The 16,270-nt window shown below is 38.0% G+C and overlaps 1 protein-coding gene across 1 annotated transcript in view; it reads left to right on the top strand.

Annotated features, from left to right (window-relative positions):
* Positions 1-15,894, top strand: part of LOC127413494 (NT-3 growth factor receptor-like) — a 259,870-nt gene extending 243,976 nt beyond the window's left edge. Inside the window, exons 16-17 of the mRNA XM_051650682.1 lie at positions 8,183-8,341; positions 14,474-15,894. Of these exons, the coding sequence (XP_051506642.1) occupies positions 8,183-8,341; positions 14,474-14,659 (345 nt within the window). The 3' untranslated portion in view covers positions 14,660-15,894. The remainder of the gene's footprint in view (positions 1-8,182; positions 8,342-14,473) is intronic.
* Positions 15,895-16,270: the final 376 nt, after the last annotated feature.

Here is a 16,270-nt window from a genome sequence, read left to right on the forward strand (position 1 = left end):
CAAAATTGGTACATATATAGTTCTCATCAAGCCGAACAACTTTTATACTCACAGTCATTAGCTCTGCCCAATAGGAAGTCAGCCATTTTGAATTTTCTGAAAATCGCAAGCTCTGAACTTTTAAATACTTCTCCTAGGGGATTCATGTGACTGGAACCAAATTTGTGCAACATCATGACAAGACATTGTAGATGCTAAATTATGAACGAATTTTTGATATTTTGAACGGTGTCACCCAGGCGAAGCAATACATTTATGGCAAAAAATTAGAAACAGGAAATACTCCTCCAAGGGAATTAATGTGATTGGCACCAAATTTCTGCGACATCATGCCAAGACATTTTAGATGTGAATTGCAAACTGATTTTTGATATTTTGAACGGTGTCACCATGGCGAAGCAATACATTTATGGCGAAAAATGGGAAACAGGAAGTGCCTTATATCTTCTCTGCATTGTGTGATTTTGTTGAAAATTCAGCTGCATGTTTAATAATGGGGGATGATAACATGGATGTAGCTATTATGGGTCATGGTCATAGCGCCACCAACTGGCAGCAGAAAGTATGGCACTTTTAACAGACTTTGAAATAGCCCTCTTATGTTTACATGAATTGCTTAAAAATTCTTTAGAATAATGTCAAGACACTGCTGATGTAAAATTGTCAAGGGATATTTGATATCTTAAATAGTGTTGCCATGGCAACACATTCATTGTTATTAATTTCTTCCTATATTTGGGTGTTTTTGAGGCACTTGGCATGTTTAAAATTTCATGAAATTTTGCACACACATCAAAGTCGTTGGCCATTAGGACTGGGCAAAAGTTCATGCATGGGCGTCGGGGGTGGGGGGGTGGGCTCTGTAGTGCCCCTTTTAAAATGGGAATGCAAGACGGCTTCTGTAGCACCCCTATTTTCACCTACAGTCACCAAAATTGGTATATATATAGTTCTCATCAAGCCGGACAACTTTTATAATTATAGTTATTAACTCCACCCAACAGGAAGTCATCCATTTTGGATTTTTTGAATATTGCAGTCTCTGAACTTTTAAATACTCATCCTATGGGATTCATGAGACTCTCACCACATTTAGACAACATTATGCCAAGACATTGAAGACGCTAAATTGTGAACTGATTTTTGATATATCGAACAGTGTTGCCATGGCGAGGCATTCAATTAATAGCGAAAAATGGGAAACAGGAAGTGTCTCATGTCTTCTGTGTGCAATGTGTGATTTAGATCAAAATGTATGTTTAGTCTTGGGAGCTAATTATGTGGATGTGACTATTTTGGATCATGATGCCACCTCCTGGCAGCAGGAAGTGTGGCTCTTACAACAGACTTTAAAATAGTCCTCTTATATTTACCCAAATTGCTTCAAAATTGTTTCGAATAATGTCAAATGCCAAATGCGTGTGTCCACCTTGCATTTTTTTCCAAAAGCCACCAGGTGGAAATGGACCCATGGTGCTTGGGCCCCTCATCGCTGCTTGCAGCTATATTTAGCTTTAATTATCGATAAGTTACGCTTTATTGTTTATATTATTTGTATTGTCTTAAATTATATTACATAGGGATGTGCCCAAAGCCAAATACCTTATTTGGAAAGCACGAATAATGATTTCAAAACAAATAATGGATTCATCCGAATAATATAAAAAAATATTTGTGTGACTGATTATCCAAAAAGCACAAGGATAATGCGACATTTTAAATAAACATATCCAAAATTACAACACATTTATGAATCTGTGCAGCCAATATTTCTAACATGTAAATCTTAATGAAAATGTGCACGTTGTGATTTCAAATTGGATGGGCGCGGTCTCAACTTCGTTTAAGTTTTTTGTTAATTGTGTGCGTCTGGAACATGTCAAGTGTAACATTAACTAAGATAAGACATCATGTACACTTTCCACTTCTTAAATGTCTATGTTAATGTATCACACAATTCACACATGATTCTCATGTATTTATTTATAGCCTAAACCTGAGCGAGATGTTAAATTCCTGACCTGAAGTGATTTAACATAGGAGCTCATCTTTCCGTCTCTTAAAGTTGACCACATTTACACTGGCAGCCAAAAGTTTGGAATAATATACAGATTTTGCTCTTATGGAAAAAAATTGGTACTTCTATTCACCCAAGTGGCATTCAACTGATTACAATGTATAGTCAGGACTTAATAACATGAAAAATTACTATTACAATTTAAAAAAAAAAGAAAAAATCAGAACTTCTTAAACTACTTCAAAGGGTTCTCATCAAAAAATCCTTCATGTGCAGCAATGATAGCTTTGCAGATCCTTGGCATTCTAGCTGTCAGTTTGTCCAAATACTCAGGTGACATTTAACCCCACGCTTCCTGTACCACTTGCCATAGATGTGGCTGTCTTGTCAGGCACTTCTCACGCACCATACAGTCTAGCTGATCCCACAAAAGCTCAATGGGGTTAAGATCCATAACACTCTTTTCCAATTATCTGTTGTCCAATATCTGTGTTTCTTTGCCCACTCTAACCTTTTCTTTTTGCTTTTCTGTTTCAAAAGTGGCTTTTTCTTTGCAATTCTTCCCATAAGGCCTGCACCCCTGAGTCTTCCCTTTACTGTTGTACATGAAACTGATGTTGAGTGGGTAAAATTCAATGAAGCTGTCAGCTGAGGACATGTGAGGCATCTATTTCTCAAACTAGAGACTCTGATGTACTTATCCTCTTGTTTAGTTGTACATCTGGCCTTCCACATCTCTTTCTGTCCTTGTTAGAGCCAGTTGTCCTTTGTCTTTGAAGACTGTAGTGTACACCTTTGTATGAAATCCTCCAGTTTTTTGAGCAATTTCAAGCATCGTATAGTCTTCATTCCTCAAAACAATGATTGACTGATGAGTTTCTAGAGAAAGCTGTTTCTTTTTTGCCATTTCTGACCTAATATTGACCTCAAACATGCCAGTCTGTTGCATACTGTGGCAACTCAAAAACAAACACAAAGACAATGTTAAGCTTCATTTAACGAACCAAATAGCTTTCAACTGTGTGCGATATAATGGCAAGTGATTTTCTAGTAGCAAATTAGCAAACTAGTATGATTACTCAAGGATAAGGTGTTGGAGTGATGGCTGCTGGAAATGGGGCCTGTCTAGATTTTATAAAAAATCACTTTTTTTCAAATAGTGATGTTGCTGTTTTTTTACATCAGTAATGTCCTGAATATACTTTGTGATCAGTTGAATGCCACTTTGGTGAATTAAACTACCAATTTCCTTTCGAAACAGCAAAATCTGTACATTATTCCAAACATTTGACCACAAGTGTTTATCCACATCAGCAATTAAGGTTAATAACTGGTTAAGACTTTATTCCGAAAAAATGTTAAAACGCTCCATAAAGGTTTAAATGCTCCATAGAGTATCATCTATTAGGAATATTCCTCCTTATGTAAAACAAAGAAACTGAAACATGCTCCATCTTTTTTTTCTTCTTCTTCTTTAAACTGTGCTAAATTTGAAAATTTTAAGTGTTCCTGAACTCGTGCAAGGTGCTATATAAATTTAACATTATTATTATTATTATTATTATTATTATTATTATTTATTTATTTTTTTTTTTTTAACTAAATAATGGTGTTCTATCATAAAAATTCCTGATTATAGGTTATATTGATTTTATTTACATTTATTTTTAATGTTTGAATTTGTATTTATTATTCACTGCAAAATGTGTGCTTGACATTTCACATTTTGCTTGGCACCTCTTGCCTCCAGAATAATGGTGTTATACATGCACAGAACAATAAAAATTCTATTTCATGCAGATATTAATATCTGAAATACCAGGAGAAACCAAAACATTATTCCACAGTTAATGTAGCCTACAAATTCATCTTGACCTGGTAAGAAGAAAAAAAAGAATAAAATAATATTTTTATAAATAATAATAGTAATAATAATTATTATTATTATCATCTTTATGATATTTATAATTATTAAAATAATAATTATATGAATATTATAATCATCAAAATGGCGCCTCAGATGGCCGCCTCGGTGTGTAGCTCTTCAGTTCTTTTGTTGTTTTTGTTTGTTTGTCCAGTGTTTAGTAATATTTTTCCAGTCGGTTTTACCAGGGACAAACTGCTGAACATTCGGCAGCATATACCAGACAACCTTTTCCTGGTTTTTGAATATTTGGACGTTTTGTTGGACATTTTAGTCGGAGGCGCAGCTGTGTTGTTTAAACGCGCTTTGAGATGCAGACGAGGGAGAGGAGCAGGCGCGCTGGTCAGGCTCTGTCGGCGTGGCTTTCGAACAATGCTGCCGAGCATTCATCTAGCGAATCTCCGCTGTCTTCCTAACAAAACGGACAAACTACATCTCCTCACCCGTACAAACAAGGACTTTTCAAACTCTGTTGGCTTGTGCTTCACAGAAACCTGGCTGAGTGAAGCCATTCCGGACAGCGCGTTACATCTGCTGGGCTTTCAGCTGTTCAGAGCAGATTGCTTCGCGGAGTTAACGGGGAAAACGAGAGGGGTGGAACATGCTTTTACATCAATGAAAGTTGGTTTACAGATGTAACAACGTTAAAGAGGATGTGCTGTCCTAATTTGGAAGCACTCTTTATTAACTGTAAGCCTTTCTACATTTTCCTCGTTTATTCTGGTGAGAGTGTATATCACGCCAAATGCTTGTGTGAACACAGCGCTGCAACAGCTGACTGATCAAATCACAGACATAGAACAACAATACCCGGACTCAGTTATTATTATTCTTGGGGATTTTAACAAATCAGATCTCACACGTAAACTGCCCAAATACAAACAGCACATTACATGCCCCAACAGAGACAGGAACATACTGGATCATTGTTACACAACAATAAAGGATGCATATTGCTCTGTCCCTAGAGCAGCTTTGGGACTCTCTGATCACTGTCTGGTGACATCTTCAGACTTCATCTTTTTCCAATCAACCAAGCCAGTAGTAAGGACTGTAAAGAGATGGACCAATGAAGCAGAGCGGGAACTACAAGCCTGCTTCGATTGTACGGATTGGAGTGTTTTTGAGGCTGCAGCCACAAACCTGGATAAGCTCATCATGTTACATCATATATCAGTTTCTGTGAGGATATGTGCATCCCTACTAGGACTTATTTAATAAACAACAACGACAAACCGTGGTTTACAGCAGAGCTCGGGCAGATTCGTCAGGCCAAAGAGGATGCTTACAGGGGTGGGGATTAAGTCTTGTACAATCAGGCCAGGAACACACTGAACAAGGAAATCAGAGTTGCTAAAATAAGATACTCTGAGAAGCTGAAAAACAAGTTTTCAGCTAACGACCCTGCATCAGTGTGAAGTGGCATGAAACAACTCACAAATTACAGGACTCCTACCCCTAACCCTGTGGTGGACCAACAACTGGCTGATGACCTGAATGTGTTCTACTGCAGATTTGAAAGGCCCAATCTCACACCCCACACCCACTCTGACCTTCACTTCACACAAACACCAACACCTCCTGCAACCCCCCTCCTCCCCCCTCCTGCTACTCAACCTGCACTTAAGATCTGTGAAGATGATGTGAGCCGGGTCTTTTGGAAACAAAAGACGAGGAAAGCTTCAGGCCCAGATGGTGTCTCACCAGCATGTCTTCGATCCTGTGCTAACCAGCTGGCCCCCATCTTCACACAGATCTTCAATAGATCACTGGAGCAGTGTGAAGTCCCATGCTGCTTCAAACGCTCAATCATTATTCCTGTCCCAAAGAAACCAAAAATCACAGGAATTAATGATTACAGACCTGTCGCCCTGACATCTGTGGTCATGAAATAATTTGAGAGACTGGTGTTGGCCCACCTGAAGAACATCACTGGACCCATTCTAGATCCCCTTCAATTTGCTTATCGAGCAAACATGTCTGTGGATGATGCAGTCAACATGGGATTGCATCATATCCTGCAACATCTGGACAGACAAGGGACATATGCAAGGATCCTTGTTGTGGACTTCAGTTCAGTTCAGTTCAAAACGGTGGAGATGACTGTGGACTTTAGGAGGAACACCCCAACACTGACCCCCCTCACCATTCTAAACAGCACTGTGGCAGCAGAGTCATTCAGGTTCCTGGGCACTACCATCTCACAGAACATGAAGTGGGAGACACACATTGACTCCACTGTGAAAGAGGCCCAGCAGAGGTTGTACTTCCTTCTCCAGCTGAGGAAGTTCAACCTGCCACAGGCGCTGCTGATACAGTTCTACTCAGCAATCATTGAGTCTATCCTCTGCACTTCAATAACTGTCTGGTTTGGTTCAGCTACGAAATCAGACATCAGACAGTTCGGACTGTTGAGAGGATTATTGGTTGCCCCCTGCCCCCCCTTCAAGAACTATACACTTCCAGAGTGAGGAAAAAGGCTGGAAAAATCACTCTGGACCCCACTCACCCTGCCCATTACCTTTTTGAACTGCTGCCTTCTGGCCGACGCTTCAGAGCTCTGAGCATCAGAACCGTCAGGCACAGGAACAGTTTTTTCCCTCAGGCTATCCATCTCATGAACAGTTAAATTGCCCCATTGAGCAATAACTATGTGCAATACACAGTTTAGTCTTTTTTATATTTATCCAACACATCCAACCTCTTCTGCCATTTCATTCCTCTTAAAAAAAAAAAAAAATGTGCACTGTACATAACAGATTTGTATTTTGCACTGTACATAACAGATAACAGATTTGTATTAGATTTGCACTACATATGTTTACATGTGTATGTATGTACGTATGTGTGTGTCTGTGTGTGTATGTATGTATGTGTATAATTATTATTATTATTTTTTATTATTATCTATGTCTTGCTGCTGTTTTTATATTGTTTTTGTATTGTTGTACACTGGAAGCTCCTGTCACCAAGACAAATTCCTTGTATGTGTAAGCATACTTGGCAATAAAGCTGATTCTGATTCTGATTCTGATTATTAGGCTATTATTATGAAAAGGCATATACAATGCATATTTTATTAATATAAACTATATATGTAAGAATAACACTTAAAAATGGGCGTTTCATTTATTTTTGATGCACTTCCGGTTTAAGCCCCGCCCCTACCTGGTTCTATCCGAATACAGAGACAGATAATTTTGTAATATAAACAGATACAGATACAAATACAGATAATGGCTTCGCTGCCCACCCCTAATATTACATAACATTCCCATGTGTGCAGTGAAAAAGAACCTCCTTTTATCTTTTGTTTTGAAAAGGGGTTTCTCAGTTGGTCTGTCAGCTGTAGCCACAGTACAAGTTAAAGCAGTAAAAGTCGAATTTTATAGTACATTTACAAGTAAAAGTGCATTTATAGATAATTGGTCAAGTTCAGATACATTTCAGCTGTTGTTATCCACTGCCAGACTGTCTACTGCTATTGGGTTTATAGCTAATAAATTTGTGAACATTTAAAGGAACACCAAAAAATAAAATGCTGTCATCATTTACTCACCCTCATATCGTTCCAAAACAGCTTCCAAAATGACCAAAAAATCACCATAAAATTTGTGAGGAACAGACCAAAATTGAAACTTATTCGCTGAAAATCTTTCCCTATGCTTTAGCTCCCAAATCTAATTAATTTTCGAGTATATTTAAATATGCCATGAAAAGGCACATTGCACGTTAGTGATGCTAGTGATGGTTGTCACGTCATAACTGCTCGTCAGGCCAAGTTTGAATATGCAGAAGTGTGAATATGATATTATACAGTATATTAAAGGTGATAACAACACACAAATCTATTGTGCGGCTTCAAAAGACTTAGACTATAGAGCACAAGTCATATGGAATATTTTATGTTTCTGCCTTTTTTTTTTTTTTTGGAACTTGACAGCATCCGTCTACATTTCCTTTCATTGTATGGAAAATAATAGTTTAGAGATTCTGCTAAACTTCTCATTTTGTGTTTCTCACAAGAAAGGAACACAATTTTCATTTTTGGGTGAAATAACTCTTTTTCAATCATCTTGAAAACACTTTTGACTGCAACCACCCTGTAATTAGAACACAGTGTATGTTGGCGTAACAGACAGGAGAAGGAGCAGTTTGCTTTTTCTCTTTATTCTCTGTAACAGTCCTCAATGCCACGTAAGATGTTTGTGACATGTTCTGATGCGTAATCTCTCTCCTAGGTGGGAGGCCACACCATGCTACCCATACGTTGGATGCCTCTAGAGAGCATCATGTACAGGAAGTTCTCCACAGAGAGCGATGTATGGAGCTTTGGAGTCATTATGTGGGAGATCTTCACCTATGGGAAACAGCCATGGTTTCAGTTATCCAATAACGAGGTACTTTTTCCACAAAGAAAGATGGAGCCTTTCTTAGAACGTTGGTGTGAATATGAAATTTTTAGAACATAAGTGTGATCTCCACAGGAGAGGCATGATGCTGTCAATGATCAAGTTGGCAGATTTCTCCACATATTTTTTTTTTTTTTTTTTTTTTTGTTATTAACAATTTTCATTGATTCCATACAACAAGCCAAACAGACATAACATAAAATTATATGATTCATTATATGACACTAAAACCCTTCCCTCGACAACCCCTCCACCCAACACAAACAAGCAATCCAGTGGTCAAATGCTAAATTGACAATGACACACAAATAGACAACAAATCAGCAGAAAACATTCAGAAACACACACACACACACACACACACACACACACACACACACACACACACACACACGCACAACACACAAAAACACAAAAACACAAAAACACAAAAAGCACACCTCCAAAAACCAAAAACAAAAAGGTTGCACACATACATTCAAAACTACAAATCCCTCTCCATGGTCCCTCCCCGAGAGCCCCCCAAAAAGGCCAAATAACTGCCCCATTTTTTTATTAAAGAAATCCAGGCTGCCTAGCCTTATACATGACATCTCCTCAAATGCCGCTACCCTGCCCAACTCTGTGTGCCACTCTTGAAATGAGGGCACTCCAGCCGACATCCATCCCCTAAGAATGACCTGCCTGCTGATCATAACTCTGGCTAGGACCCAATTTTTTATGTACTTTTCCCCTATATTAATGACCGCCCAATCGCCTAAAATACAGAGTCTGGGGCAAAATTAAATTTGAGTGCCCAAAACGTCACACATAAAACTCTGAACCCTCAACCAAAATTCTTGGATCTTAACACACCACCAAAAAACATGGGTTGTGTCCCCATATTCTGATTGGCATCGCCAGCAGGTGGGTGTGTCTTTAGGACCAAGCCTATACAATCTAGAGGGGGTCCAATAGAATCGATGTAAAATCTTAAATTGCATAAGGCGCACCCTTGCATCTCAAGATGTAGACTTGATGTTTTTTAGAATCCTAGCCTACACTCCCTCCTCCAATGCCAAGTTTAAATCTTTCTCCCATAATCTCATGAGAGAAGTTGAAGCTCTGTCCCCCAGACTCTGAATTAGCAGGGAGTAATACACTGATGCCTCATGACCTTTTCCAAAAGCAGTAATCACCACTCCTAGAGTATCTGCTGCTTTAGGGGGGAGTATGCTACTCCCAAAAATAGTACAAAGCAGGTGGCACAACTGTAAATACCTAAAAAAAATTGAGACCTGGGAATCCCAAAATGTTGAACCATATTTTCAAAGGATCTCAACACTCCACTCTCATATAGGTCACCAAGCGTATTAACCTCCCTCACAATCCACTCTGTCCAGCAGAAAGGGGACTTATTAATACATAACTTTGGGTTCAGCCATATGCTTGAAGCAACATTTAAATAAATGTCCGAATTAAACACTCTGGACAATTTTGTCCATACCACGTGCAAATGCAAGATAACGGGGTGTAACTTAACTTCTCTGGTTAGTTTGATAGAAAGGCTTTGCAATGGCGAAATAGTGGCAATCACTTCCTGTTCAGTACAAAACCAGGGAGGGGCTCTCTCAGGTGGAAGCGACCAATGAGCCAAATGTATGAGACCAAATGCATAATAATAAAACAAAATCCAAACAAGGGCTAGGCCTTGTGTAGGCCTAGCCCACTTTGTCAATCGGCCTATGCAACTTACTGAAATGTAATCTGGGACATATACCATTCCAAATGAAGGACTTCACTATGCTATCAAATTGCTTGAAATAAGAGAGGGAGACATCTAGAGGGAGAGATTGTAGCAGGTAGTTGAATTTAGGAATACAATTAATTTTAATAACTTTAATCTTCCCAGTCATAGATAAATGTAATGAAGCTTATATGCCCACATCGCTCGAAAAAATTTAATTAAAGGGTCAAAATTAACTCTAACTAAATCACACACATTTGCTGGGAATAAAATACCCAAATACTTAATGCCCTGATATTGATGATATTGATGAAATGCCTAATGTTATCAGAAGAGTTATGACCCTGAATAAACCCCACCTGATCTATATGTATAAGAGATGTCATAACTTTAATTAATCGGTTAGCCAAAATTTTTGACAATATTTTAATGTCTAGCTGGATCAGGGAAATTAGACGGTAACTCTTACACTCACTTGGATCTTTGTCCTTTTTAAGAATCAGACTGATCCGGGCTTGTGCCATGGTTGGGGGAAGCTTTCCATTCTTTAATGATTCCGTATAAACTTCTAGCAAAAGTGGAGCCAGTTCTGTAGGATAAGATCTAAAAAAAATCAGCGGCAAAGCCATCTGGCCCCGGAGACTTGCCTGTAGGCAAGGCCTTAATTACCTCGCCAAGCTCCTCCAAGTTTGCTCAGTCGTCAGTTTAAGACGTTCTAATGGTTCCACAAATTTAAGTCTAAATAAAGTCTAATATCCTCATCAATAGACGAAGACGTGGAACTACAGAGATCAAGATAGAATTATTTAAAAGCATTATTAATATCAATGGCCGAGGAAAATATTTCACCACCAGCAGATTTCACTGAGGGAATGGTAGAAAAAGACTCTCTCTGTTTTATATATCTAGCCAGAGTTTCCCTGCTTTGTCCCCCAACTCAAAGCATGACTGTCTTGCCCTGAATAGCTAAAACTCCACCTTCCACAACAAAATAGTATTATATCTGTATTTCAATCGGGTCAATTCCCTGAGGCCATTAGAGCACATTCGGCCTCGGCACTTTTAATATTCCCTTCCAATTCCACGAATTCATGTGCTTTGGATTTTTGGTGAATGAGGCATACTGTAAGATCCAGCCCCTAAGAACCACCTTAAGTGCTGAGGACCAGTTGGTCTCCATATAGACATTGATTTCAGCCTTTAGCATTTGTTGGAATTCAGGATTTTGCAAAAGGGATACATTAAAGTGCCAACTATATGATTTATTTTTCTCCGTATGTGGCAACACCGCTAAACACACCAGGGCGTGATCTGAGACTAAAATGTTTCCAATTGAGCAATCAACAACAGATGTAATGAGGGACTAAATCTATTCTAGAGTAAATCTTATGGACTGATGAAAATTATGTATAGTCCCTACCAGATGGGTTCAAAAGTCTCCAAATATCTATAATAAGTGTCACTGTTGCTCTAAGGGGCTTGCACACTTTTGCTTCACTATGATCAAGGACTTAGTCCATCAAATGATTAAAGTCTCCTCCCAATATTATATCATGAGGGGTGCCAGCGGCTTGCAACATCCCTTCAAGATCTATAAAAAATCCCTGATCATCAAAGTTAGGTGCATAAATATTAGCCAAAATAAGACTTTGTCCCTGAATTTCAGCTAAAATAATAATGACTCTTCCTAATTTATCTTTACTCTGTTTGAGACATTTGAATTGTAAATGTTTACTTATCAGTGTAATGACTCCCCTGCTCTTACTCGAGCCAGCACTGTAAAAAAAGAAAAAAAAAAAAAAAAAAAATTCCCACCCCATATATTTCCACATTTTCAGCTTCCTGGGGAGGACACTCCCCAGGAAGTAAAAAGTATTAAAACTAGCAAAGTGCACAGAGCTCGCCGTTCCCACATCCGATCCTCGCATGGCGTCACGTGACTCCCCAATTTCTCCACATATTAAATCTGTTCTAAAAGCTAGTGAGCTGCAGGTTTCAGACCTTCTAAGATACTTCCTTTTGGCCAAATTATAAGGTAGCAACACATGTATCCTTTATGGATAAGGCAATCACATATATTGTATTGAACTAAATGAAAAATGTAATAGAAGTAATAGAATTGTAAATTTTTAAAATAATAATAATGTCTTACATTTATATAGCACTTTTCTAGGCACTCAAAGCACTTTACATAGTATAGGGGGACTCTCCTCAACCACCACCAGTGTGCAGCATCCACCTGGATGATGCAACGGCAGCCATAGTGTGCCAGTATGATGACCACACACCAACTATTGGTGGAGAGGAGAGAGTAGTAGTGATGGGAATTCCGGCTCTTTTCAGTGAGCTGGCTCAGTCGGCTCAGCTCACCAAAAAGAGCCGGCTCTTTTGGCTCCCAAACGGCTCTTTAAAAAAAAAAAAATGTTTGTATTTTTTCCCAAGTCAAACAGTTTGCGATAGTTTGACTATGATTGGTGTTAAAACAATTCTAATTAAATTATTAAATGAAATCATACTTTACCTTAACCACAATGTATTTAAAAATGCATTGGTTTGCATTTGCATTTAAAGTATAACTTTTTGATGTATATAAACAAAGTGCATATAAATCTAACCATTCAAAATGAATACAATCTGAACAGCATAATAGAATATTGCACCATATCAAAGAAAAATAAATAACAATTTGCAAAACTGCAGCATCCCACAAATTGAAATAAATGTAAAAAAGAAGGATGCTATTACACATGTGCATTTAAAGTATAACTTTTTTAATGTATATAAACAAAGTGCATATAAATGTAACAATTCAAAACTAATACAATCTGAACAACATAATAAGTTAGCTCCGCCCTCCCTCACGCATCTTTGGTTCATTGGTTGACACTGAGTGTCTGATTGACAGGAACAACAGGTGAGGCTGTTAGTCTGAGCAGATAGTCAGAACGAATGTGTGTGCGCTTGAGCATTTAGGCCTATATTATTTTATTTCTTTTTTCATTCTTTGAATTCGTCAATTCTATTCATTTAAATCTTTTGATTATTCATATCTTCATTTTTTTATATTTTTATAAATAGATTCGGCTCTTCTGATATGCGAGCCGGCTCCCAACGTTCACCTACAAGAGCCGGCTCTTAGAGCCGACTCGTTCACGAATGACCCATCACTAGAGAGTAGAGTTATAGAGCCAATTAATGGATGGGGATTATTAGGAGGCCATGACTGAGAAGGGCCTATGGGGGAAATTCGGCCAGGATTTTTAATGACCACAGAAAGTCAGGACCTCGGTGTAACATCTCATCTGAAAGACAGTGCCTTTTTTACAGTATAGTGTCCCCATCACTATACTGGGGCATTAGGACCCACACAAACTGTAGGGTGAGCATCCCCTGCTGGCATCCCTAATACTGTTTATCCAATTCCGAAAAGTATATAAAAAAAATTGTTTAATCTGAATAAAAGTTGAATACCCAGATAGCACAGGAGCTTCTCCATAATTTATCTTTTCATCTGGAAATTAACATTTGCTAAACATCTTAAAAAGATCAGATTTACAAACATTCTAAATCATAAACGTATCAAAGACATCTGCTGTATGTCTTATTGGCATCCGGGACATACTTATTGACATACGCCTTATACAAGTATTGCAGTTGAGTAAGCAACATAAAAAAATAAGTCTTCCAGATGTAAACACACACATCAAATAGACATCTGGGTTATGTACGTGGGCTGTCATGCTATTATACACAATATTTGCATGTGCTATACACTCACTGAGCACTTTATTAGGAACACCTGTACGTTGCTTTCCCTGTCAGTAGTGAATGCATTCCGGGTCTCCTGCGTCCTGGGTCCCCTGCAATAGTGATCCCCTTTCTTGAGAGTCACATGAATGTAAACATGACAAATTACACCATATCTACTGCATTTATATTACTTTAAATCAACATCGAGTTGTTAAAACAGCTTCTTTTACTGATCTCATGTATACTCTATTCAAAGAATGGTACATGTGGTAACTGATAACACATAAGCAAGGCAGCTCAATGGTTTTGAAACAGAGCTATTGTGTGGCGTAGTGGCTAAAGCTTAGGTCAGATAACCAGACGGTTGCTGGTTTGAGACATGTAAGTAGTGTAAGTAGTATGATGTGAGCTTTCCCCATTGCACCCTTAAGCAAAGTATTTAACCTCAGGTTGCGGCATGGGGACTGTCCCTGTAATAAGTGTACTAGTAGGTTCTTTGGATAAAAGTGCCAGTTAAATGTCTACTTATGTATATTGAGCTTATTTTTGATCCTAGCCAGAATTAGCTTTTCACTTTGTTGATATAGCAATGCACTGTAAATCAATTTCACTCTGAGTTCATTTCTAAATCTCTCTTTTCCCAGGTCATTGAATGCATTACCCAAGGTCAGGTTCTAGACAGGCCTCGTCTGTGTCCTAAGGAAGTGTACGACCTCATGTTAGGCTGCTGGCAAAGAGAACCACAACAGCGACTGAACATCAAAGACATTCAGAAAGTCCTTTATGCTCTGGGAAAAGCCACGCCTGTCTACTTGGACATCCTCGGCTAAGACTGGTGCAGAAACTCTCACCAGAATCCAACACAATCCAGGAATAACCAAACAAACCCTTTTCCCACTGCGCTCCACTTTAAAAACACCAACACGATGGACTTTAAGTGCCTGCAACACTTTTTTTTCTCGATACACTGGATATACATAAAAGTGAATAAAATATTTAAAAACAAACTTTTACATTTTGTTTACTGATACAGTATATAGTGTACAGAATTATATAATAAAGACAAACATTTTCCTAAAAAGTGATGCTCAAAATATATTTGCGTCAAGAACATTTTGCCTTCTGTGACAGCACTGTGTCTGAGAAATTATGATTTTCAGTGTTTCATTTTATAAACAAACAAACAGAGTATGAATATATTTTTATTTCATTTGTTTCATTTTGAAAGTCATGTGTGGATGCCTGTCATGTTTAGTGCTGTTGATACATTTTCTTTTCAAGACGGCTGCTCTTTGGTTGTGATAAGCTTTTACAGATGGGATTTTTTTAAAGAAAGACTTATTACTTTTTGATTAGTTTGCTGATGATGCATTCGGCATCTTTCACTATGATTTTTTCCCTGTAACTTTGATTTGAGGTATATAGCTCACGAGCGGGCAACTTGGAACCTTTAGAATACTAAAACGCTGATAAATTTTAATTATGTGTGGTTGTATATACTGTAAATTTATATACTTGTCAACCTGTTAACTTTTTTTTTTCATGTGTTTTGATTTATTTTTCGAAACAAGGTTTGTTTTGTGATGTACACTTTATAAAGGGTCAGCCAGGACAGAACGTAAATATCACACAGTATCTTAAAATTAGCACTTGGCAGCTCATTACAATACAGGGTCTATTATTGTTTTATGGAAGTAAAGATGTTTTTCACCCATCATGGCCAAGCCCAATCTGTAAAATGCCATGCTGCCATACTTTTCCAATCACCATAAATGAATGTGGAAAAACATGACTTAAAAATCAGGCTCTATGTCAGTCAGATCATGTTTATATTCATGTTTTGCAATCTTCATAGCATTTGATAAATATCAATATAATCTAAAGTTAACAATTTCATGATGTTTTTGTCTGTAGCTAAACAGTTCTATGTTGATCGAGGGGCTGTTTTTCGGAGATGTTTGTCAATCAACACCAAATCTCTTTGAAGTCAGGATTTTGATGGCAACGGATTCTTTTGCCTCTTTGCAGTACACAACAGATATTTGCAACATATTCAAGTGTATGTTTAGATTCAGTATTAAATAAATATCTAAACCTTTTCCGTTTGCTTTTAAGCTGTTCGGACTTGATAATAGCTGCTAAATAGTTTGTGAGATAACTAAGTTTTGACTGAAGCTGTTATGAAATTCATAGTGACGACTGGATGTGCCCTACCTTCCGCACTTGAGGCATCGAGGAGAGGTGAATCTAACTGGTTGTGGCTTCCACAATGGTGGGGAGGTGTTTTAATAAAGGCCTTGGTTTTTCCTCTTAATTGGTTTCACTGTAGTGTCCTGCTAGATAACTGTTAAAAAAAAAAAAAAAATGTCCCAACATATATAGAGATATGGGACAGTTGAGGGGGGGTGGGGAGTTGATACAATGACACCCAGGACGGAGAG

The sequence above is a fragment of the Myxocyprinus asiaticus genome, chromosome 2 (genome assembly GCF_019703515.2).
Source record: "Myxocyprinus asiaticus isolate MX2 ecotype Aquarium Trade chromosome 2, UBuf_Myxa_2, whole genome shotgun sequence".
Lineage (NCBI taxonomy): Eukaryota > Metazoa > Chordata > Actinopteri > Cypriniformes > Catostomidae > Myxocyprinus > Myxocyprinus asiaticus.